This window comes from Apostichopus japonicus, chromosome 9, assembly GCF_037975245.1.
Source record: "Apostichopus japonicus isolate 1M-3 chromosome 9, ASM3797524v1, whole genome shotgun sequence".
NCBI lineage: Eukaryota > Metazoa > Echinodermata > Holothuroidea > Aspidochirotida > Stichopodidae > Apostichopus > Apostichopus japonicus.
Window position 1 is genome coordinate 32,063,840 of NC_092569.1, and position 26,102 is coordinate 32,089,941.

At 34.3% G+C, this 26,102-nt stretch overlaps 2 protein-coding genes and 1 long non-coding RNA gene across 3 annotated transcripts; all 3 read left to right on the forward strand.

The window, feature by feature from the left end:
* Positions 1–865: 865 nt before the first annotated feature.
* LOC139973170 (uncharacterized) lies at positions 866–10,569 on the forward strand. The gene is made up of 3 exons (XR_011795157.1): positions 866–1,143; positions 9,322–9,352; positions 10,399–10,569. It is a non-coding gene; the product is annotated as an uncharacterized lncRNA (long non-coding RNA).
* Positions 10,570–10,826: 257 nt separating this feature from the next.
* On the forward strand, positions 10,827–15,167 carry LOC139972958 (uncharacterized). Its single transcript, XM_071979275.1, has 7 exons — positions 10,827–10,844; positions 10,926–11,190; positions 12,067–12,278; positions 12,718–12,927; positions 13,520–13,729; positions 14,330–14,635; positions 14,898–15,167. Exons 1-7 carry the CDS (start codon positions 10,827–10,829, stop codon positions 15,165–15,167), a joined length of 1,491 nt encoding a protein of 496 aa, XP_071835376.1.
* A 6,425-nt stretch (positions 15,168–21,592) lies between these two features.
* On the forward strand, positions 21,593–25,437 carry LOC139974467 (fibrinogen C domain-containing protein 1-B-like). Its single transcript, XM_071981641.1, has 4 exons — positions 21,593–21,892; positions 22,253–22,564; positions 22,825–23,086; positions 24,805–25,437. The coding sequence occupies exons 2-4, from the start codon at positions 22,358–22,360 to the stop codon at positions 25,161–25,163; spliced, it is 828 nt and encodes a 275-aa protein (XP_071837742.1). The 5' UTR covers positions 21,593–21,892; positions 22,253–22,357; the 3' UTR covers positions 25,164–25,437.
* Positions 25,438–26,102: the final 665 nt, after the last annotated feature.

The window sequence follows — 26,102 nt, forward strand, 5'->3', positions numbered from 1 at the left end:
GTAACCTTTTCACATGTCATAATATGCCCCTTTGATTAAATATCTTATATAAATGAAAAATATTTTCCTCATAATTGATAGTCAGATGTAATTCTTAAAGTCAATAAACAATTAAGTCAAAGCCCAGTGAAACAGCTGACATGTTTATTCAATCAGATGTGAGCATACTCGATCCCGCAAAAGGATGTGACGTAGGCATCATAAAACAAGGAAGTATTGTTCATATAGAATACCACTGCAAAACTTCGAATATTCCAAACTGTTAATTAGATATTTTTTCATACAAATTAATAGTGTAGAATAGATCATACCGTACATTTCACGGTATATAATATGTATTGTACTAGGTCATGCAGGTTATATAATGCTGATTAGTAGTACACTTCCTGTCCTTTCATTACTGCTTTAATTTTGCCTTCCAACCAAAAGCGAAGTAACTTAGCTAAAATAATCACTCATAAATGTTTCTTAAAAATATCGATAATAGAAGCTTAACCAGAACAAGTAAATCAACATTCCTATTAATTTCATCAGCTTAGTAGCATTGACGTCGTTTGGCACACAACTACAGAACCTTTAACATGAACCACACTAAATGTATTATAGATTAAAACTGATCATCGTAATTGATATTCGTTTTAAAAACCGAGTGCATTTACATGTACTGAATTGTTATACCTTTTCTGTCATTGGAACTAGAAGCACGATAGTCAATAAGTATACAGTAGTTGTATTTATCGGAACAAGGACAATTCAACATTATGCAACTGAAGCTTACTGCACTATTGACTGAAATTTCAAGATATAAATAGCTTTTCAAAATAGTAAGTTGGATTGCGCATGTCGAATAGTCTTCTTTACACACAAGCCAATAATACTATAGATGGGCAGCACATTTGTATAAGCTGTTCACCAAATCAAATTTTAAATAAAATGATGGCATTAATAGACATCCATACTACTACTACGGTCATTTCAATAGGATGTCGGTAACCCCTAAATAGATACTCTGTGACATTTGCCATCTTGAACTTCATCGAATATATTTTCGCATGTCATTTATACAAACTCGAAATCATGGAGAAGTGTTTCAACGTTTTTTTGACTGTTTTGACGATTTGGAGCTCGTTTGGAACAGAAATGGTAAGTGTTTCTTTTATTCAATAAATTTATATTTTACTCCATTGAATATCTACTGTTTCGAAAATAACATAGGATGCCACAAGGGGTTATTGAGCTTACTCTGTTCATATTAAATTATGTGACAAAGTGAAGTGTTAGCGTCTTTGAAGAAATAGTAAAACATCGACAAAACATCCTAATAAATTTCAGTTAGAAGGCCTTCAATTTAAAATACTCAGAAATATTAACTTCGCAAAAGGACAGCAGTGTTTGTAAAAATGACAAAAAGGTCTTTAATATAACCACATATATTGAAATAAAAACAAAAGATTACCTCTAATCGGTTCTTCTTTGCTTAAATACAGTATTCTCTAAAATTTGCTAACATGTAAAATTCTTAGAGATAAAGCTAATTCAAACGTGTTTCCGTTACACACCAAATTTTAACAGTCAACTGAGTTTCGTGATATGGCCAGGAAAAAGTTATCTCTCATCAAATTTATGAGTATATCGCTCCCCAAATATCTTTTACAGCACGTCAGTTCACAAGGTTAACCTCCAATAGCCAATCCCACCTTTCACAGATACATACCAATATGTTACAGCACTCAATTCGTAGTATGAATTAGTGACCATAAATTCACATGTAGATCATTCTCATTCATAAATGTATACTCCAAGATTTTGGCTACGAGTACGATAACTAAAAAAAAATCATTTATTACAGCGATAACTAAAATCTAAACTATAATATTTGATTTTTTTTAGATTCATGAGTTAAAATCTTCTTCTTGTTAAAAATCCAATCATGAGAATCCCTCTTTATACAGAGCGATTTTCGGTATTTTTTGTGTTGCTTTTATTTTTCGATATAAATTACATACGAATATTTTGACTTTTTCATCTTCATAAAGGCAACTTCCTTTTTCAGCTCTGTTATTTTGATATGATTTCCGAACAGACATTTTATTGCTCGTCTTAGTTCAAGTTATCCTTATGGATACTTTAAAGCAACATCTATACGTCTATCTATTATTTAATATATTTTATGTTTTACTTCATTGAATATCTTCGGTTTCAAAAATAACATAAGTTGCGTCAATGTGTTGTTGAGCTAACTCTGTTAATATTAAATTATGTGTCAAAATGAGTATTAGCGTCTTCACAGAAATATGAAAATATCGACAAAATCCTGATAAATTTCTGTCAGAAGGCCTTCAATTTAAAATACTAAAAATGTTTAACTTCGTGAAAGGACAGCAGTGTTTAACAAAACGTCTTAAATTTATCCACATAAATTGGAATAAAAACAAAAGATTAGCTCTAATCTGTTCTTCTATGCTAAAATACAGTATTCTCTCAAATTTGCTCACATATAAAATACTTAGAAGAATAGCTCATTCATACATCTGAAACGTGTTTTTGTTACACACCAGTTTTTAAGTAAATTAACTTTCGTGATTTGGCCAGGAAAAAGTAATCTCTTTCCCAATTTATGAGTATATCGCTCCCCACATATCCAATAGCCAACACCTCCTTTCACATATACCTACGTTACAGCACTCAATTCATATTATGAATTAGTGAGCTTAAATTCACATGTAGATCATTCTAGTTCATAAATGTATACTCCATAAGTATGGCTACGAGTACGATAACTTAAAAACAAAAATTCATTTATTTTGGCGATAACTAAAATCTGAACTATAATATGTGATTTTTTTTTTAGTTCTTGAGTTAAATTGTTCTTCTTGTTAAAAATCCAATCATGAGATTCCCTCTTTATACAGTGCAATATTCGGTACTTTTTGTATCGTTAAATGTTTTCATTTTTTTCATTTGTTATAATGCCTTACTTTTATTTTGCGATATAAATTACAAACGAATATTTTGTTTTTCATTTGCATGAAAGCAACTTCCTTGTTCAGCTCTGTTATTTTGATATGATTTCCGAACAGACATTTTATTTCTCGACTTTGTTCAAGTTATCCTTATGAATTCATTAAAGCAACATCTGCGTTAACTAATCAAAAAAAAAAAACATTTCTATATGATAATCAAATCGCCAAGATGCTTAATTAGCTTCCATTTCAAATAGTGAACAGTATCCTGGCACGGTACATCGTAAATAAGATATCTATTACTTGAAAGGGTGGTTTAGGTTTTATCAAATTTGAAGGATTGCTCGGTTTTACGTTTGAATATACTGTTCATCCGAACGCGAAAGTTTTATATTTAAAATTCTAAAGAGCACCTTAATTTTTTTATTCCTTCACATGCTTATAGAGATCCCTTTAAAAGATATCGTTATACGTTGCCAAAGTTTGAAAAACAGTCTGCAACACAAATAAAGGTACTTTGAATAAATTTGAAAATATGATAATAACATCACTATTTTAGTACATGTACATATTCAAGGAAACAAAGTTGAATAACAACAAATCGAACTGGTGTACACGTCAATCTAATTTAAAACTTACTTATGTAAACTAAAATTACTGATGAAAATAGCAAACTTAGGTTATACGGATTTGTTTCACAACGAATTATCAAAGATCAAAGTACGTTCTTATTTTAATTGCTTATACGAAAGAATGGTATGATACGCGACCATGAAATGTCTCCGGCGATTCGGGTGGCTAGCTTCCAATTTTCCTTTCTTTTCGTGTTTCTCATTTCATTCAGTTATATAGCTATCTATTGTTAGATAATCATAGGAAATGTAATCCCAATACTCCGTAATTTTAAATATGATGGATATTAGAGCAGACCAAATGTAAAATATGTTCAGTTATTTGATTTAAAATGATAAAGTTTGTAAGTGACTCAGTCACACGCCTTTTAAAGTGATAGTTAAATAAGATTGATTTCCTCAATGATTATTTCGAGAAGTAATATAACTTGACCAAAGGTAACTCCTTGATACCGACTCAGACTTTAATGTCGTTTTACAATGCCAAGATAAGAGGTTAATTTAAAGGAAGAAATACTATTTTGATTGTGAATGGGAAACTTAATTGAGATATTTGTATACATCGTTAGCAAAATAAAAAGTAACAGAAAATGTGCACATCCCTAAATATTCTCATATGGCATTCAATAAATAATTTCAGAAACAATAAAATAACTTTTCGTTTAAGTTACTTATATGAACATTGCACTATTTTAACTTCTTTTTTGATTCTTCTGACTTAAAATGAAACACCTATAAAGTATCGTATTGTTTGTCGAATGTGTGCGACTTGTTTAACTGTATATTTCTAATTTACGTGTCGCTTTATTATAATAAAATGGGCAACGACGTTTACGTCTAGAAAGCATTTGCGATTGAATGATAATAATTATAACTAATAGTATGGTAAGAGCATCTTTAATTAATTGAACTCGAAGATTAAGTGGGTTGAAAGTCTCTTTCCAATGGAATAGACGAATGGAATAGACGAATCGTCCTTTTTCTTCCATTAAATCAGTTATATTACATAATAGCTTCAAATATAAGCCGTATTCTGTATATAGTGCGACAAGCAAATCTAAAATCTCACACGATCATACAAAAAGCATTAAAAGCCATATTACTAGCGGAATAACTCAGTGCAGATGGAGAGAACGCTTCTAAAACTTTAAAATTAACTGATTATTATTCTGGTTGATGATCGCTTAAATATTATTAGTTTTCAATTTTTTGTTTCTTTTCTTTATTTACTTAGACATAATCTATAACAGTAAAACAAAGCAGAGAACAAGTAATACAACATAATTAGACGAACAAAAATTGCATTTCATTTATTTTGAAACAATTCAGTTCACCAACATTCTAATGACCATTCAAAGTGATGTTTTCTGTCAAATATTGGAATATGAAAAGCTAGTTCACCGTGTAAAGATATGCATTTATTTACTACAACTGTGCTATATAATTCATTAGGTGTTAACGCATAACCTGGAAATAAACTATTACGAGAAAGAAAGACATTCATGATCTCTTTAATTATCTGTTAATTCTCTAATCACAAATACCATGTTTACTTTGATTTTCACACAAGGTGTTCCATTAGGTTGTTGATCATGTAAACTTACTTGTAACGTTTAATAGTCTCAATTTGAGTACAACAATTCTCGCAGCCATCAATCACTCCCTCCTACCCGACTCAAACCCTACATTCCAGTTGTTGCTATTCGGTGTAGTATAAAACTTAACATTTCTAACATAAAACTTAACATATAATTCAGTATACAAAGGAAACTCTCCCTGTACTTTAAAAAACATCGATGATAGACTTTTACAAATTCAACAACATAAAATACATAACACTGTATTTAAAGGTCTCTTTTCTTACACGTTGCAAAAACTAGAAAGTATTAACATAACATTTATCACTACTACATGGTAATAATTCGCTTTAAATGTTGAAGGATACCTAACTAAATTTCTCCATATCATATGTTGTGGCTATCTTTCGAACGAGCATTATATTCAAGGGAACAAACGGCATGTGCTACTCAGTAACGATGACAATAAACACAATGTTTTATACAGATACAACAATAAGGTCTCACACCGTCTGTGCTTCCTGAATAACATTATCGACGACAAGAAAAACTTTGGCTATATCCCAAACGAATCGCCTTGACCGCTTCAATATCTTTGTGTAGATGGTATTACACTGTGTACTTTACTCTGTTGGCCACAGCAAGTATAGGATGTAGATTCTATTTTTTCATGACTTTAGGTAAGTTCGATACCATTTTTCTGTACCCAAGGGCCATATTCTTCTAGAAGGATACTAACTCGTGCCAAAAAGTAACGCTTGACATGTTCGACGTTTTAAAGCTACTGATTCGATGACCCATGTGCAAATATTGTTTTCAAGCATATTCACAATTTTGATGGAGATGAAAAACATAAGAGAACTGCTAAAATTGCAGGAATGATCTAAACCTTGTTTTTAAGTTTATTTAGAGAATTGTCTATTTCACTACTGGAAATACTATACAATGTGTTTTTGTCTTGACAGATGACATCGTCATTTCATAACATTTGAACCCTCATTTGCTCGGCTGTTCTAACATGTCTATGTCATTGTTATTTGTAATTAATAAACAAGATCAAATGTGTTTTTTTTTTTTAAGCTGCTTCCGATTTTTCATACTTTTACAAATTTAATGCAAAGTATTTCTTCAACTTTTATCCCCTATGGCAGAGCAATATCACAATATGGAATTTTGGTCATGAATGACTTGGTCTGAAAGAAAAAAAATGGATTCCCTCTCATTCCTTAACTTCTTCTTTTTCTTTTGTCTTTCAATTCTCATCATTATAATGATGATCATGTTATAAAAGATACAAGTTTAATGATAAGCGTAATATATTCTTCTTACTTTACCACGTAGATTTGTTGAGGTAGCTTTACTAAGGTTGTCTTACATTCGCTGTGCTATAACGTACTTATACCATTTTGCATTGTAGATATATGTTTGAATGGCGGTGAACCAAAAAATTGTACATGAAGAATATTTTTGTCTACTATGTGAGGGTCAAAAACAGGGGCTTCTGTAAAGATTTCAGTTATAATGAAATGTGGGCCACAATCATATGCAATGATCATGTTATTTGTTTTGCCAATCTTTTAAGGATTCATGACCAGCATGCGTTTTAATGTGTTTAGCAAAATTTCTTCCATATTTCCCGTCATTGTGGGACACAATTCCAACCGTAGGAGACTTGATCAAGTCCAACCTAGCTCAATGTTATTCTCTGTGAAAAGACTACAAGTTTCAAATTTGACCTTTTTTCACCGTTTGGGTGTTTAATACGGGTGAGAATTACCTATATTGTTGGAGCAAATTCCGATTTCTGCTCTTTATCGTTTTTCTGTGTTTAAGGTCGTTCTATTATGGTATGTGTACAATTTCCGTGAGCAATTTTGGGTCAGCACGGTTCAAACGTGATATCCATAACATTTCTAAGGAATTTATTTTTACATTTCCGTTCCATCATTGTATGAACATAAAATACGAAGTGCAATTCTGTGCTTCTTTGTCATTGCAATGGAGCATATGTTATTCCTAGCAATAAGATCAACGATCTATTGTATATAGTAAGTTCGTGACAGTGTTTCCACTTTGAAGAAATTTAACTTCTAACATTATAACGAACTATGTCTGCTATAATAAGGAGCGTAAGGGAAGAAAAAAAGGATATGGGAGGAAAGGAATTGGCATCGTTATCCCGCCTGTGACTTAAATCTTTCAAACAAACAAATGGATAGACTGATCCAGTGCCAATCAAAACAAGTGTTGCGCCGATCATCGTTTGTGATATCGGTAACGGCCGATATTTGCAATATCTTCGGCATATTGGTATAAGTAGAATTTAGCCTCATTGCAACTAACGGCAAACCGATATTGAACATTTCCTTGCTTTTCCAACAACAAAGGCACATCTCCTACTCTGTTCTAGGCGGTCAAATAAGCATGACGCAAGCACTGAATATATTTACCGATCTAATGATAAAACAATCTGTAAGCAGACCAGTCAGACCTTTTAACGTTAAGTATATAAAATTCTTTGTAGCGCTTTAAAGTAAATTTTACCAGTCTATGTGACTATATGTATATAACTACAGTAGTGGCTTATCACACTAACTTTCACAGTGCTTCTGAGTCCTCAAATGAGAATAAAAGTTGTAATACGTGGACACCCCCTACTGAATCACTCCAAAAAGCTGTGTATCTTTTAAGAAACTGCAAGGAGTATCATGGATGCATTTTTGTTAGAACATAACTGTTAAAAAGATTGTATTTTGAGAATCAAGTTTGTGTATCACCATTTGTTTTCGGTTGGTTAACGAATAATGCAAAGACGAGGCACTTGCTAATTTTGGCTAGGCTTAGTTGTCAGTATAGCCGGCAAATGGTACAATATACTTTTTTACGGAAGTAAAAAAAAAGAAAAGAAGAAACTACTGTGGTTTTGGTTCTGTTAATCACTAAGAGTAGTGAAAGTTCTTAGCTAGGATACGCTCATGTCTTCTCTTTATGAAGTTAGTTTTATTGATAGCTCGATGTCATCATTTAATATTTGTTGCTTAAAAATTCATGGCTCTATGTGACGACCGTTTTTTATAAGACTTACGTAGTGGGTCAAACAGAGTAACGAATCGTTCAACAGAAGTAACAGGAAGAGTGGACTTGTGTTTTTCCAAGAACAAAATGCTAGCACACAGTTTTGTTCATATCATCTTGTTGGGGACTATGATCATTCAGTTATAAAGAGATCAAGTGGTTACTGTTTGTGAGTTGTGCAATATCATATTTTACGGAAGCCGATTATAATTCTGAGACTTCATGTATTAAAGTATGACTTAAAGTGCGATTTGACATCCATTCTGGCTGTTTAAAAATATCAGTATCGGTATGGCTCCGATATTGGGATTGAAATATCGGATATCGGTCAGATCCGATATTGGTGGATAACGGCACAACACTAGAAACAATGATTTCAAAAAGAAGCTAAGCTGAGCTTCTGCAGCGCTGCTACAATTGTTTAGTAAGTAAGATATATAAATCTATGGTTATGAACTTACCTTACAAGTAACATGATACCTTTCAAAACCCAGAGTTTCATTGTGCACGGTAAATATCAAGACACGGTAATCTTAGTCCAAAAAGTATAGCTGGGACGATGTAAATGATATCCTGCGTGTTATTAAGGACTGTTAAACACAAATAAGTTACAACATATGTCTGAAATGTTCGAATGTCAAAATATAACATGAACAAAGAACATCTGTCTGCATTAAGCAACAAAGCTGTTTAAGGAAGCAGTCAGCTATTGCCTTTGTTCTTTACTTGTACTAACGTACCATGTGCTAAAGTAGCTGTAAAACCGGAAAAAAATGCCAGTAATCTAATGTTTCCTGGAAGAAAGTTGTACCTTGTAAGTGATCATTGACCTGTGAATCAGATATGGAACATAGACACACAAAAAATATCTTTAAAAGTGGTGATACAGAGAATTTACCAAAGTTTAAATCGACTTAACTCGTAACTAAGATATTTTGGAACAGTTTGCGAAAAGTTCTATCTTTCCCTCAAACTGGTTTTATTAACATTATGTTTAATAAGATCCTGCTTATTGTTGATTGCAATACTCTGTATGTCTTGTAACGTATGCAGTAAATGTCTTTTATTACACAGATAATCTTCAGTGCCGAGGGAAGATCTTCAGGTACGTATATTATTTATATTATATGATTTATCTTATAATAAGAAGAAAACTCTGTACGTGATATCACTTATGTATTATAAACGTTAACACCTCAGTTGGACAACTTGAATGACTGGAAATGTTAGCATTTTAATGTTGCTCTACACGTTTTTTTTTTCAATCGTGTCACCATTTCCGAATATCTATTTCGAGGTTGATTTCTCTGAGTAGTTTCCTTTTGATCTTTTCATAACCTACGTGCTACATCGGTATTTTCTCAGGTACTTTAAACAAATGGGATTTGCCTGTTTTCGTGAGTCTTTTGATCTCACTTGGATAAGATTGATTACTACGGAAGCATGGTGAAAAGAGAAATTCAAGTTTCTTGGTCTTTGAATTTCCTATGCAGGCTGGAAACTTATCAAAAATAATGCTTCAAAATAGTTACATCTGAGAATTATTCAATACCGATTACCTCATTTAATTTTAGTCGCGATATCTTCGACTATATTGTAGTTGAGTAATAGTTGGTATTTTAAACTGATATAGTAATGGAACCAGTTCTCTTACAATTGGCTCAGAATCTTATAATAATAATAATAATAATAATAATAATAATAATAATAATAATAATAATAATAATAATAATAATAATAATAATAATAATAATAATAATAATAATAATAATAATAATAATAATAATAATAATAATAATAATAATAATAATAATAATAATAATAATAATAATAATAATAATAATAATAATAATAATAATAATAATAACAACAATAATATTTGATTCATATAGCGCTTTTCAACCGCGATATGTTTCAAAGCGCTTACAGACGTTATATTACCCCTGGTCAATGATAACCTGTCCCAGAGACAATCCCCCCAGACGGCTGCAATTGTATACTGCGCCCAATGACGAGTTACCTCACATATATCCATTTAACACCTGGGTGGAGAGAGGCAATGGAGATAAGGCATCTTAGGCGATATTTTCGTTAGCTGAAATAATTTATCAGTCGCAATAAAATGATAACTTTGTTTTACTTTCCATACAGGTTCTTTATACTTTATTTTTCAACAACCTGTGTATCCGAGAGATTGCAAAGAAGTATCGAACGCATGTTTCTCTACCAACAATACATCTGGAGTGTATCTTATTAAACCAGATGTCTATCCGGAACCGTTTGAGGCGTACTGTAATAATGATCTTGATACTGGTGGATGGACGGTATGGCTGATTAATTAATGTCTCCTTTTCAACTTTAAATAGTTTTGTACAAATTTACTCAATTTTGCATTGACGAATATATAGCGATGTAATACAAAATCGTTATTTCAAAGTATTTGATATTTTTATCGAAACGAAATTATTTTAATTTTTGTGTAATTTAAAAAAAAAAATAGACTGTACTTAGGTACAGTGTAGTTCTTTTCAAAGGAAAATGTAAACCTCTAGCCCAAACTACAAACTGAAGTTCGAAATATGAGTTTTTATTTCTGTGTAATAGTTGCAGTAGGGAACGAATAATGATTATTCAATCACGTCCCAGTTAACGCTTAACTTCTTTGATATTCATTGAAGGTATTACAGCGACGAAGATCGGATTCTGTAAATTTTAATAGAAGTTGGAAAGACTTCAGAAATGGCTTTGGCTTTCTAGGCAGTGAGTTTTGGATCGGAAATGACAAAATTGCCGTCCTAACAAATCAAAAGCGGTACCAACTGCGAATCGACTTTGAGAACGTTGCTGGAGAAACTTACTATGTAACATACGACGAGTTTCGTATCTCAGATGAATGGGGGGATTATCTTATATCTAGTTTAGGTTCATTCGCAAGGTCAAATGGTAAGTGTCTTTTACATATTTTTATAAATATGAAGCCAAAATAATCAAACAAATCGTGATCATTTATCAAAATTCCACGTGAACGTGCAGAAAATGAAAGGTTTATTCTGAAACGAAGGGATCTTTTGGAAGTAAACTTGGCGTGTTAAATATGTTTTGAAGAAACTGCTACAATAGTGTAGTGTAGTGTAATACAATATTGTACGATTATAAATATAGTATACCAGCAAGTACAACGGCGCTAAAATACATATCGTATCAATTACAACATGATATGAATATGTGTGCGAGTACAAGCTCTTAGTACGAGTTCAAATACTTAATCTTACATTAGTATCCATACTAGAATTCCAAAATGCCTCCATTAGCTAAAGTGTGATTACGCACTCACTACAAGACCGCTTCATACTCAACACCGACCGTGACTTTCAACAAGGAACCGTATCTAATGTCTGTACAACAGAACGTATGCATTTTAACTAGGTGTGTCTCCCAGTTTGATCAGAACAACCAACGGAAAGAAAATGATGTTTTCATTAATTATCATTGTTGTCAGAAATCAATATACTTATACTTACTCTGAAACAGAATTAAGCAGTGACTAACTGGTTTCAGACTAATTGCACAACAAATGATGGAGTTTTATAACGTTATATTGAATAAAAATTAGCGTTAATGTGACTGAGGAACGGCCACTACATATTTAAAATGTTCTATATTTTATCGAGCAGCTTCTGAATTTATGTTCCTGTCCTTTAACCTTCTGACAACCACGTATTTAAGTAATGACGTCAAACTATTCAATACCACATGACATATTTATCGTGACTGTATCAGGTTACTATTATTTACATTGTTTTCTTTCCTGTTTTCTAGAAACAATCCCTGAATGGTGTCCAGCTAATGAGATATTTAGCAATGAGACCTGCGAGAGGACTTGTGGCGAACCTGATACTTGCATCTCGGCTACCTCTCGCTCAGAATCAGACCAATGTGTTTGCGTCGGTGAATATCTGAGACAGCAAGAACAATGTATCCCTCTCAACCAATGCAACTGCTTCCTTGCTGACAAAAGGAGTGTATTAGGGGTCAGTACGTTTCTTTCAGGGAATTTTAAGTTCTTTGCATTTAATGATAATTTTCCGATAATAAGGAGCAAATCATTAACTTACATTTAGTCAGGAAGCACAAGACTACTCCTACGGATGTATATGCCCTTATAAGCCTTACACCATGATGCATGAATACTACTAACGATAGTTTTGCGGTGAGAACCTAGTATAGGCCTAATGTTAAGTCGCAATATGCCGTTGTAATGCAACATTTGACAGCTACCTTTTCACGGAGAAGCTCGAGGACTCCAACATCGGAATTGGATTCAAAGACCTCATAAAAATTTCATAAAGATCCATACCCTTACCTAGATCATTCAGGAAAATTTTTCATTTGCCACCCACCGCTGAAATCCTGTACATTTCACTGTCACAACCGCAAAATTATAATTAATTTTATTCTTCGTGGAACTAGGAAGGCGATTTTTACGTCAATGTAAGATGTACACAACGATCAACTTGCCGAAACAACCAGATTATAGAGGCGAGTTACCAGTGTAGTGATCACGCAACCTGTGCTGAGAGGAACGGTGTCCGTAAATGTTACTGCAATCCAAACTACCAAGGTGACGGAGTAACCTGCACCCACAATTGCTTCGTTGATGACAAAGGAAGTGTATTAGGGGTCAGTACGGATCTTTGAGGTCATTTTTTTTTTGTAATGCTTTGTTCTTAATCATTGTCCATATAGTAAGAATAAAACTTTTTCTATTAATACGTGTCGATAATCACATTACATTTACATATAACCGAGTAGCGTGCGCATCGTGGTTGTGCAGGGGCCATTAACCCTTTTTTTGTCAGTCCGGTCAAAATGTCAGTCGAGGGATGTATTGCGTTTAGTAGGGAATCACGAGACAACATCCTACGAGTGTGTATCCACTGATAAACCTGATAACAAAAACCCATGGATACTTTTCCATAGTCTTGCGGTTAGAACTATATATTTGTAGGCCTAAAGTATAGTCGCGATAAGCCGTTGAATACAGTGTTTGCAGTTTTTTTTTTTTATGGCGGATCTCTTCGCCTCCTACTTTAGAGTTGCTTCAAATACTAAATTATCTTTCATAAAGGTTTTTACTCACACCAAGATCATTCGAAGGGATATATCATTTGCCATCCACCGTTGAAATTCTGCACATTTCACTGTGACAACCGCAAATTCATAATTCATTGATTGGTTGTTGTTTTTCTTTTCGCTGAATATCTTAAATTAGGAGGGCCACTTTTACATCAATTCAAGTTGTACATGGAAATCAACTTGTAGAAACAACCGGCTTGTAGATGAGAGTTACCAGTGTAGTGATCACGCAACCTGTGCTGAGAGGAGCGGTGTCCGTAAATGTTACTGCAATCCAAACTACCAAGGTGACGGAGTGACGTGCCGCCACAATTGCTTCGTTGATGACAAAGGAAGTGTATTAGGGGTCAGTACGGTTCTTTCAGGTCATTTTTTTGTAATGCTTTGTTCTTAATCATTGTCCATATAATTAGGAGGAAACCTTTTCTACTCGTTCTTGTCGATAATCGTATTACATTTACAGATCTATAACCGAGTCGCCTTCGCATCATGTTTGGGCAGGTGCCATTGACCCATTTTTTGTCGCCAATCCAGTTAAAACTGTCAGTTAAGGGATGTATAACGTTTAGTCGGGAATCACGAGACCACTCCTACGGTTGTGCATATTCTGATAAGCCTGGCAAAAAAAATGAATGGATACTTTTTTTAATACTCTTACGGTTAGAACTATTTGTAGGCCTGAAATATAGTTGCGATAAGCCGTTGAATGCCAAAAATGCAGCTACTTTTTTTTTTGATGGCTGATCCTTTTGCTTCCAACTTTGGGGTTGGCTTCAAATACTTGATAAAACTTTTATAAGGATTCATACCAATACTTAGATTATTCGAGAGAAATTTTGCATTGGTCACCTACCGTTGGAATTCTGTACATTTGACTGTGACAACTGCAAATTCATGATTCATTTATTAGTTGTTGTTTTACTTTTCGCTAAATACCTTAAATCAGGAGGGCCTCTTTTACATCAATTCAAGATGTACACAAAAATCAACTTGTAGGAACAACCGTCTTGTAGATGAGAGTTACCAGTGTAGCAGTTACGCAACCTGTACTGAGAGGAACGGTGTCCGTAAATGTTACTGCAATCCAAATTACGAAGGTGACGGAGTGACGTGCACAAGACGTGCACAAGATTGCTACGATCTTTATGTTTCCGGTACACGCAATGATGCTGTTTATACCATTTACCCTGATGATTGGCCAAGTGGCGTTCAAGTTTACTGTGAGATGGAAAGTAACAGAGGAGGATGGACGGTGAGTTTCGCAAACAATTCAGGATTTAAATTCTGAACTTCCGTACATTATACTTTACTTTCCTCAAAATGATGCACTGCAGATTTCGTAAAGATGAACTTGACCATTTTAGGAAAACATATCAAGAAACAGAATAATCTTGCGAATTATCTCACTTTCACAATATCCATATCTATGTTAACTATTTTATGGCTGTAGATGTCATGCTCTTAAGGATTAGTAGATTATACAGTTGGATTACCTTTTTGATTTCATTTCATAGGTTATCCAGCGACGATCGAGTGCCTCCGTTAACTTTTACCTTGGTTGGACGGACTACAAGAACGGTTTCGGTAATAAAAATCAAGACCACTGGCTAGGTAATAAATATATCCACTCTATGACCAACCAGAAAACGTATCAGCTTCGTATTGATCTAAGGGATTCCGCTTCATCATCGTATTACGCCATATATTCGACTTTTAGCATAAATAACGAGGCAGACAAGTTTCGACTATCAGTTGGATCGTACAGTGGAAATTCAGGTGAGTAATTGATGTTCTACTCATCGACGCATACATACATCTGAAACGATAATGTCAATTAGGAGACGCGCCAACACTATAAAAACATGCCAACCTTGGAGGATCAGGTGACGTGCTCCTCTGTAGCATTTAATTTGTATAGAACTTCTTGAATGTGTATTCTACATCAAATAATGTCATCTACCGCATTCCTGGCTAAATGTTATCTTTTTTTAATGCTCACTGCAATTTTTAATTCCAAAATGACTATTTTCTTTCAAACATTTAAACTACAGCTGTAACGAACGTACCTTATCATGACTATGTGTATAGACACAAGAAGCAGGCAATAAGATTCGCTATACTAGCAACACAGGTCTCCTTGCCGTGATTGCGAGTTACAAACGCCTAACGTGATAGCGATGGCCGCCAAACGCAATTTACAAGACTATTGCAGTAGACAGTAGACATCTACAGAAATATTCAAACAGAGGAATCAGAAATGTTTCATTTTTAAATATTTGTCTATATAGTTTCCAGAGTAACACTTTTTAATGGCACAACCTGCTCGAAGACGATATACTTACGAAACTAGATTGCACATATTATTAAATAATAAAGTGCCAATAATCAATATTATTGAATCCTTTCGTAAACGTAACGCATCGACGTTTACTTTGTCAAAACCTTACAAAAAATAGCTACTACATTTATAGTCAATTCCCTTTGTACAATGTTGGTACTGTTCTTCATTTAAACTTATTTATTTCATGATCTGTTAAGTATATAATGCAGATTTCAATTTACGTTTATACGTCCAACGTGTGGCCTCAGGTTGAAAGATACAAAGATTACAACGTGCTAAATCGGGTAAAGAATTAAACAATCGATGGCAACAACACCCTTATTGCCCTGCCTAGTGGGACAGGGAACCTGGAGCCGGACATATTTTATATTACAACCATAATATTGACAGAAAGATTTATGCGGTCTAATTCATTTTTGTTTTGTGAGGAGATGGTTTTTGCAGCAAATTGCAATTATTCCTTTGTTAGCAATAATAACAGGTTAAATTACTCAGGACTAGCTTTTTCAATCATACCCTTGCTTTCCTAAAATGACACAGTCCAGCCCCCCCCCCCCCCCCCGCCACGGCGTCCATCCTCAATCAGCTTCGAGAAGAGAATAAGTTAAACAATGTGGTACAAAATAAAACAAGCAAAGAGTTGAATAAATGTTAACTTGATAACTTGCAAATTATGCAGACTATGCAAATTAAATTACACATACTATTATTCAATAAATGATAAGATTTGACACCGAAACACACAAGAAGACAATAACTCGAGTTTTGATAGACTAGGAAACCACTCAGTTGTGGACTTAGAGAAATAGTATACATATATAATGAAACAATATTATAGTAAAACAATGTCAATAAATATAACATAAAGAGCGATATTAACAACACTAGTAACCAAACTCTAGTTTAGTTTCCCCATTTGTATGTGGCTCGTGCTGTGGCACTGTATTTCAAACGAAACAAAAACAAAATTGTATAATAACTTCCTTGCAAAGACAAAATACCTACTCATGTATCTTAAATTTTGAACACAAAAAACAACAAAATACGCAGAATTGACGTTTTCATCTTGGTAGAACAAAAACGCACTGCCCTCTAACGTGTATCCGATGTTGGATTCTTTCAAAATTTATAAATTGACCAGTTTATGTACTCTTTCTCGTTTGATGCAGATCATGATCGTTTGTCTGGTAGCAACAATAAACAATTCAGTACAAAAGACCGGGACTACGATGGATGGAGCAGCTACGACTGTGCTGAGAAACACAGAGGAGCCTGGTGGTTCTACGATTATTATGACTGTGAACGTGATTATTATTTGTGTCGGTCATCCTGTCCCAGTCATAGTTATTATTGTGAAATGTTTCCCGTTGGCAGCGATAACTGTGTTCAATGCGCTAATGCTCACCTCAACGGAGACTACGACGGCTATACTCGAGGAACGAACATCTTCTGGAATGATCTTAGTGGAAACGATTGTGGTATACGATACACAGAGATGAAAATACGGCCGGTATAGATAAAACACCGTACAAATAACTTATCAAAAGAGCAGACTTTACTTAGAAAGTAAGAACAGATCCATACATATCTTAGAGCGTCGGACAGCTGGACGTGTCATAGACAAGAACGAAGAAGAAAATGCAACAACAATTACAAACAGAACGAATCGACAAATAGTTCATTTTAAGGGAATGGCAAATTATTAATGTTAAACTGTTGTTTGATAGTTTGCAAACTTATTATTGTACGAGTCTCACAAACGAATAAAAATAAAAATACTTTTAAATAAAATAATTTTAAATTTTAAATAAAAAATAAAAATAAAATAATTTTGGAATATACAATTGCGTGAAAGTGTAAACGTAACGATACAAAGACACAAAACATTTAGTAAACATTTATTCTGTTACGAACATTCTGAAATTTTCTTTCCCTGTTTGTAATCTTATGAAGTCGATAGCCATATAAATGATGACACTGAACTATTGTAAAAGTAATACTTATCTTCTTCTGCTTCACTATCAAATAACCCCCCCTCCCCCCCCCTTCCTCAATTCCTGTTCAAACATTTTGCTTAGCGTTGTCATTAATAATAAAAATCACTATAATTTATCATCATATCATACAAATTATTTCTCTTCTCTCCTGTTTTTGACGTGTTTGTGTTTTGGGGGTGGGGAAGGGGGGGGGGCAGGGCTAGTTGGCAATTTTCGACATCATGCCATCATTTTATTCAGGAGCTCATAGTTGTTTGAACATTATTCTGAAACAAGTCCCATTAAATGGAATACCATGCGCACAGTGGTTTGTAGTTTTACAACCCTCTGCCAAGTATACAGTCCTTTCGTTAGGAAAATAATCCATTTTATTTAAAATCAAAAATACTATAACATGTGTTCCTAAGTTCCCAACCAACTACTAATTGCATTCACGAAGGTCCAGTACTAGATTTATTTAAGACTGTATAGTAAAGGAAGCTAAGAACAAAGTTGACAAGATTTCTGATAAATCAAGTCCAAATAGCGGATGCGACTTTTTAGCACTTAAGGTATTTTGAGTTTGCTATTTTCCGTAAGCTGTGAGGTTCTTAATACAATATGCTACACAGAGTAATTATTGATATTGTTAATTAAACAATACGTCTTCAGTGAGACAAAACAAACTGAATTATAAAGTTACTTTGTAAATTTACCCTCTAAATTGTAGAAAATATGAAAAGACGGTGTTATCTTACCACTAACATCTCTAAATATTAATACAATATAGTAATACAGTTTGGAAATATGTCCAGATCAAGGTGGACGTTAAGTGTGAGCAAACAGTGCAAAGATGAGAATACTGGGAATTATAGGATCATTATAGGTATATAAATAATACAAATTAACATTAATAAATAGATGAGATTAATTTAACTCGTTTATTAAGTCTGTAAATTGGTCAATTTGAAAAAAAAACATATTAAGTGCAAGTTTTTTTCTTAGTTTGACAACTTTGTTTTGAGAGTGTTCGATAACTAAGGGACTATCCAGCGCAAACAAAATTAACAGAGGGCGCTGTCATATTCGTTCCAGCAAACTTGACAAACTGTTGCTATGAGTTGATATTATTTCCATCAACATTGAATCCTCAGAAGTAGCATAGCTGTACCATGGGTTGATCACCATATATTCTTACGTAATTATTGAAGAGGACATCGTTGAAGCATCTGCTGGAATTTCCAAGTGAAAAAAAGGTATGAAATTATGCACCTTAACTTGTTCTGTTTTTTGTACCAGTTTTTAATTCTGTGAAACTGCACAAGCAGAAAGTTTATTCAATCACTCATCCAGCTCCGTCTTCTAACAAAGTAACCCGGCTTGTTCGCTACCTTGCTGTTATCCTTAAAGATTTAAAGCTTTATCTCTCGATATCAAGGTGACCAAAATGGATATCAGAAATATCATGTTACTAGTCCACTCACTAGTGTAAGCTCTTTACTCAGATTGTAATGGTTAGAGATCCAGAAGTAATTTCTGTTTTCCATTTTTTATGTACTCTTTTTAACTCAGTTGGTATTATTTCTTCTGCCCTTTGCTTCTCACACTCCGGGCACCCTTTTTAGTTGTTGACGACTGTTTTATGATATAAAGGAATATGTATATGATTACTATCTGAAAGATAATTAACTTTTAAGAAATATTATAACTTTGAGGATTTTTACATAACGTGAATTTTATAACCCATAGCAATAACAAACTGCAAACAGTTGGTTAACCTGTCAGTATATTGGGTTAGTCCAGTAGACTAATAATGCATCTTCTTCTGGCAGGGATGGGATTTATTTAGTTAGTTTCAACAACATGTTATTACAAAAGTAATATTATACAATTCAAATGTCAATAGAACACTGGTTAAAATATGAATTTGGAATACTTGGATCGCATTGTAATGACAGTATGCCATGTTATAAAATCTGTAGAACTCTGTACGGATCTACAATTCAATTAAATTTATTTCAAATTTGAAAAGGGACAAAAAAAAAAAAACACCAGTATTACAAGTTCTGTGATCTTCATATTCAGCCCCAAAATTGCTACGTGTGGTTCACCTCCAACTAGCAGCTGGGTAGCTCAGTCAGTAGAGCAAAGAACTCATCATTTCTTTCAACATAATACATAAAAGGATAAACTCTTGTAAGATATTCTTTGAAGGTATTACAGCGACGAAGATCGGATTCTGTAAATTTTAGTAGAAGTTGGAAAGACTTCAGAAATGGCTTTGGCTTTCCAGGCAGTGAGTATTGGATGGGAAATGAGAAAACTGCCGTCTTAACAAATCAAAAGCGGTACCAACTGCGAATCGACTTTGAGAACGTTGCTGGAGAAACTTACTATGTAACATACGACGAGTTTCGTATCTCAGATGAATGGGGGGATTATCATATATCTAGTTTAGGAACATTCGAAAGATCAGATGGTAAGTGTCTTTAACATTATTATTAAATATAACGCCAAAGTAATCAAACAAATCGTGATCATTTATTAAATGTCAAACGTGAACGTGCAGAAAATGAACAGTTTATTCTGAAAACGAAGGGATCTGTTGGAAGTAAATTTGGCATGTTAAATATGTTTTGAAGAAACTGCTACAATATATACAGTACGAGTATTCATATAGTATATCAGCGAGTACAACGGCGCTACAATACATATCGTAGTAATTACAACATGATATGATATGAGTGCAAGTACAAGCTTTTAGTGCGAGTTCAAATACTTAATCTTGTATTATTAGTATCCATACTAGAATTTCAAAATGCCTCAATTAGCCAAAGTGTGATTACGCACTCACTACAAGAATGTTTCGTACTCATCATCGATTATGGCTCTATACACGGAACCGTACCTAAAATTAGTACAACATAATTTTTACAATTAAACCAGGTTCGTCTCCCAGTTTGAAAAGAAATATGATGTTGTTATTAATTATCATTGTTGCCAGAAAGCAGTATACTTACACCGAGAGAACTCTGAAACAGAAAAAAATGCCATGACTACCTGGTTTCAGACTATCTGCACAACAAATGATGGAGTTTTATCTCGTTATATTGAATAAATATGAACTTTAATGTAAGTAAGGAACGGCCATTACCTATTTAAATTGTTCTACATTTATTCGAGCAGCTCCTGCGGGTATGTTCCTTTCCTTTATCCTTTTGACAACCACGAATTTTAGTAATGACAACAAACTACTCCATGCCACATGTCATATTTGTCGTGACTCTATCAGGTTACTATTATTTTCATGTTTTTCTTTCCTCTTCTCTATAAACAATCCCTGAATGGTGTCCAGCTAATGAGATATTTAGCGATGAGACCTGTGAGAGGACTTGTAACGACCCTGACACTTGCATCTCGGCTACCTCTCGCACAGAAACAGAGCAATGTGTTTGTGTTGGTGATTATCTGAGACAGCAAGAACAATGCATCCCTCTGAATCAATGTAACTGCTTCGTTGCTGACAAAGGAGATGTATTAATGGTCATGATGATTCTTTTAGGGAATTTTCTTTGCTTCTCATGATATTTTTCCATATAATAAGAAACAAATATTTTACTTACATTTACTCAGGAAGCACAAAACTACTCTTACGGATGTTCATGCCTCAAAAACCTCACACTAAAATGCATGGATACAACTAACGATATTTTGCGGTTAAGACTAAGTGTAGGCCTAATGTATAGTCACAATAGGCCATTTTATTACATTTGACGGTATCTTTTCATGGCGAATCCATCGGAGTTGGCTTCAAAGACTTCACAAAACTTTCATAAAGATCCATACCCTTACCAAGATCTTTCAGGGGAATTTATCATTGGCCACCCACCGTTAGAATCCCGTATATTTCACATTGACAACCGCAAATTCATAATTCATTTATTAGTAGTTGTTTTTCTTTTCGCTGAATATCTTAACTTAGGGAGGCGATGTTTACGTCAATTCAGGATGTGCACGAAGATTATCTTGCCAAAACAACAAGATCATAGAGGCGAGTTTCCAGTGTAGTGTTCACGCAACCTGTGCTGAGAGGAACGGTGTCCGTAAATGTTACTGCAATCAAAACTACCGAGGGGACGGAGTGACGTGCATCCACAACTGCTTCGTTGTTGACATTGGAAGTGTATTAGGGGTCAGTACGGCTCTTTCAGGTCATTTTTTTAAATAATTCTTTGTTTTAAATCATTGTCCATTTAATAAGAAGGAAACCTTTACTATTTATACTCAATAATCACATTATATTTACAAAAACTGAGTAGCGTGCGCATCGTGGTTGGGCAGGGACCGTTGACCATTTTTTTTGTATGCCAGTCCAGTCAAAACTGTCAGTCGAGGGATGTATTACGTTTAGTTGGGAATCACGTGACCACTGCTACGGAATTTTTCATTGGCCAACCCCCGGTAAAATCCTGCACATTTCACTGTGACAACCGCAAATTCATAATTCATTGATTGGTTGTTGTTTTTCTTTTCGCTGAATATCTTAAATTAGGAGGGCCACTTTTACATCAATTCAAGATGTACACGAAAATCAACTTGTAGGAACAGCCGGCTTGTAGATGAGAGTTACCAGTGTAGTAGACACGCAACCTGTGCTATGAGGAGCGGTGTCCGTAAATGTTACTGCAATCCAAACTACGAAGGGGACGGAGAGACGTGCACCCGCGAGGTGGTCCCAAAAGATTGCTACGAGCTTTATGTTTCCGGTACACGCAGTGATGGTTTTGACACCATTTACCCTGATGGTTGGCCAAGCGGCATTCAGGTTTACTGTGAGATGGAAAGAAACGGAGGAGGATGGACGGTGAGTTTGCAATCAATTCAGGATTTTAATTCCTAACTCCTTACATTATACTTTAAATTCTACAAAATGATGCACTGCAGATCTCGTTAAGATGAACTTGACCATTTTAAGGGGAAAAATCAAAAAACAAAATACTCTTGCGAATTATCTCACTTTCACAATAAACATATCTTTGTTAACTATTTTATGTCTTTGGATCTCGTGCTCTTAAGGATTAGTAGATTGTATAGTTGGATTACCTATTTTTCTTCATTTCGTAGGTTTTCCAGCGACGATCGAGTGCCTCTGTTGACTTTTATCGTGGTTGGTCGAACTACAAGAACGGTTTCGGTAATAAAAATCAAGACCCCTGGCTAGGTAATAAATATATCCACTCTATGACCAACCAGAAAACCTACAAGCTTCGTATTGATCTAAGGGACTATGGTTCATCATCGTATTACGCAGTATATTCGACTTTTAGTATTAATAACGAGGCAAACAAGTATCGACTATCAGTTGGATCACACAGTGGAAATACAGGTGAGTAGTTGATGTTCTAATCATTGACGCAAACATAAATCTGGAACGAGTATGTCAATTAGGATACGCGCGAAGACAAACAACATGCCAACCATGGAAGGTCATGTGACATGCTCCGCTGTAGCACTTAATTATTTTAGTACTTATTGAATGTTTATTCTACAACAATTAATGTCTTGATCTCATAGCTGGCGAATGGTAAAATTTTTAATTCTAAAGTTGCCATTTTCTTTCAAACATGTGAACTGCAGTTGGAACGCACGTAGGTTATCAGGACTGTACACAATGTGTATTGCCATGAGAAGCAGACGAAAAGATTTGCTATTCCTTAGCAACACAGGTCTCCTTGCCGTGTTTACACGTAACAAGCTCTTAACATGATAGGAATGTACGCCATACGCAATCTATAAGACTATGACAGTAAATGTTATAATAGTAGCCAGGCTCTAGTTATTATCATACAGAGAAAGGTAATATCAACACCACTAGCATCCCAACCTAAACGAGTATTCTGAAATTTAACGTAAATGTTTGTTGCCTCACCGCGCGCTGTTGTCTACAAAACTCGCAACACTTCGAACTTACACAGAAGTAAATAATATGTTTGTAGTATCTGGAAGCATGTCACATGTCCCTTCTCGTTACTGTGCAGCGAGACTTCCAGTGGGGTGTGTTTATTCGATGATTCTCATATGTGCAAACGTTGAGGAGCTATTTTAGGATAATCATATTATATAAAGTCATCGAGGGATTTTCGTTCATCGCAAATTGAAACAGTAGAATGATTTTTGCAAGTATTCGTCTGTATAGTTTCAAGAGTAAAAAATTGAACCAATCAGTATGTTCAAAGAAGTTATACATACGAGACTACATTCACATGTCGACAAGAATTAAATAATAAAGTGCCAATAATCAATATCATGGAATCCTACTGTATAAGTAACAAATCAACTTTCGGTTACTTTATCAAAACCTAAAATATAAGCTACTTCATTTATAGTCAAATCACTTTACACAATGTCGGTTCTATTCTTCATTTAAACTTATTTATTTTATGATATGTTATGTGTATAGTGTAAACTTCAATCTACGTTTACAGCACGTGTGAGATAGTTTTGAAAGATACAAAGATTACAACGTGCAATAAAAATCGGGTAAAGAACTGAACAATCTATGGCAATAAAACCCTTGGTGGAAAATGAAAATTTGGTTATGCAAATTAAATTACACATATTGTTAAAGAGGTTATAGGTCTTAACACCGACAAAAACAAGAAAACTATAATTCGAGTTTTGATAGAATAGGAAACACATCAGTTGTGGACTTAGAAATATGAATCAATGGAAATAAATGAATGATAAGTATTTTAAATAAATGCCGATAAATAAATATAAAATAAAGAGGTATATTAGCAACTTTAGTAACCATCCCTAGTAATTGGTTTAAATAGTTTCCCCATCTGTATGTGGCTCCTGTTGTGGCTCTGTATTTCAAACGGAATGATCACAAAATTGTATGAACGTACTTGGAAATATAAAATACCTACAGATGTAAACGAAATATTGTACAGACAAAAAACAACAACAAAACATAAAGCGAAACTGACGTTCCTAGCTTGGTAGGACATAAACGCACTGCCTTTTAACTTGTATCCGATGTTTGGTCCGTTCAAAATTTATATATTCAATGGTTTATTTAGTCTTTCTCGTTTGTTGCAGGTTATCATCGTTTGTCTGCTAGCAACAACAAACAATTCAGTACAAAAGACCGGGACAACGATGGATCCAGTGCTTTCGACTGTGCTGAGAGACACAGGGGAGCCTGGTGGTTCTATGATAATTATCTCTGTACACGTGATTATTCTGCTTCTTATTGTCGGTCTAACTGTCCCAGTTATAAATACTATTGCATGGCATTTCCCTATGGTGACAGCAACTGTGCTCAGTGCGCATATACACACCTCAACGGAGACTACGACGGCTCTACTCGAGGAACGAACATGTTCTGGGAGAGTTATAACTTGAATGGTTACGGATGTAGCCTGAAATACACAGATATGAAAATAAAGCCGGTGTAGACAAAACAATATCAAGAAAACACTCCCCAAAAAGCAGGGTTTACTAAGAAGATAAAATAAAGACTGATCATTCCGCTCACATCTTCGAGCGTCCTACCGTAGAAAGTGCAACGTACCAGAACAAAGAACAACATGTAACAACAAATGAGAGCGATTAGACAAATAATTCATTATTAAGGGAATGAGAAGATAGTATTAATCGAAATTGATGTCAAATTATGAATGTTGACCAGCATAGTGTTGTTTGATAGTTTGCAAATTGATTATAGTATGAGTCTCACAAAAGAATAAATATTAAAAATTAAAGTAAACTTTTCAGTGTTTTTTAAAAGTCTTGCATCCCTCGTAGTCCATCTCCACTCCCCCCCCCCCCCAAAGGATTCGTTTCATGGAAACTAAGATCTGCGTGAAAGTGGATACGTAACGATTCTTGGTTTCTTTGACAAACATATATCAGGACTGGGAGACTTTATCTTTACCAATCGCTTCAGATTTAGCGCAGTCGAGAAGTCACCTGATGACAACGATTGAAGTCATTATAAGGTTTGTCGCGGAACTACTCACAAGAAGAACCTAATCAAAGAGAAGAAAATACACAAAATTTAGAAACCGCAAACAATCTACTACAATTTTTTTCTTTACTTCTGACAAGTATGTGACATGAAAAATAATAATAATAATTTATTTTGCTGAAGTTATTTTGTTCGAAATTTCTGTGAACTCTGCAATTTCCCAATGGTTTGAATTTTGTCGCATGAAACAATTAGTTTAATATTGAGGTCAATTTCACCCATAGAAATTGGAAAATGTGTACAATTACATGTCAACAACTGCTACATTATTCAAATAGAAGATCTATAGTAGAATTCATATTTCAGAGAAGAGTGTAAAATAAAACAGATAAAACAGCACTATTATAGTTTCTGTTCCGCTCCCGAA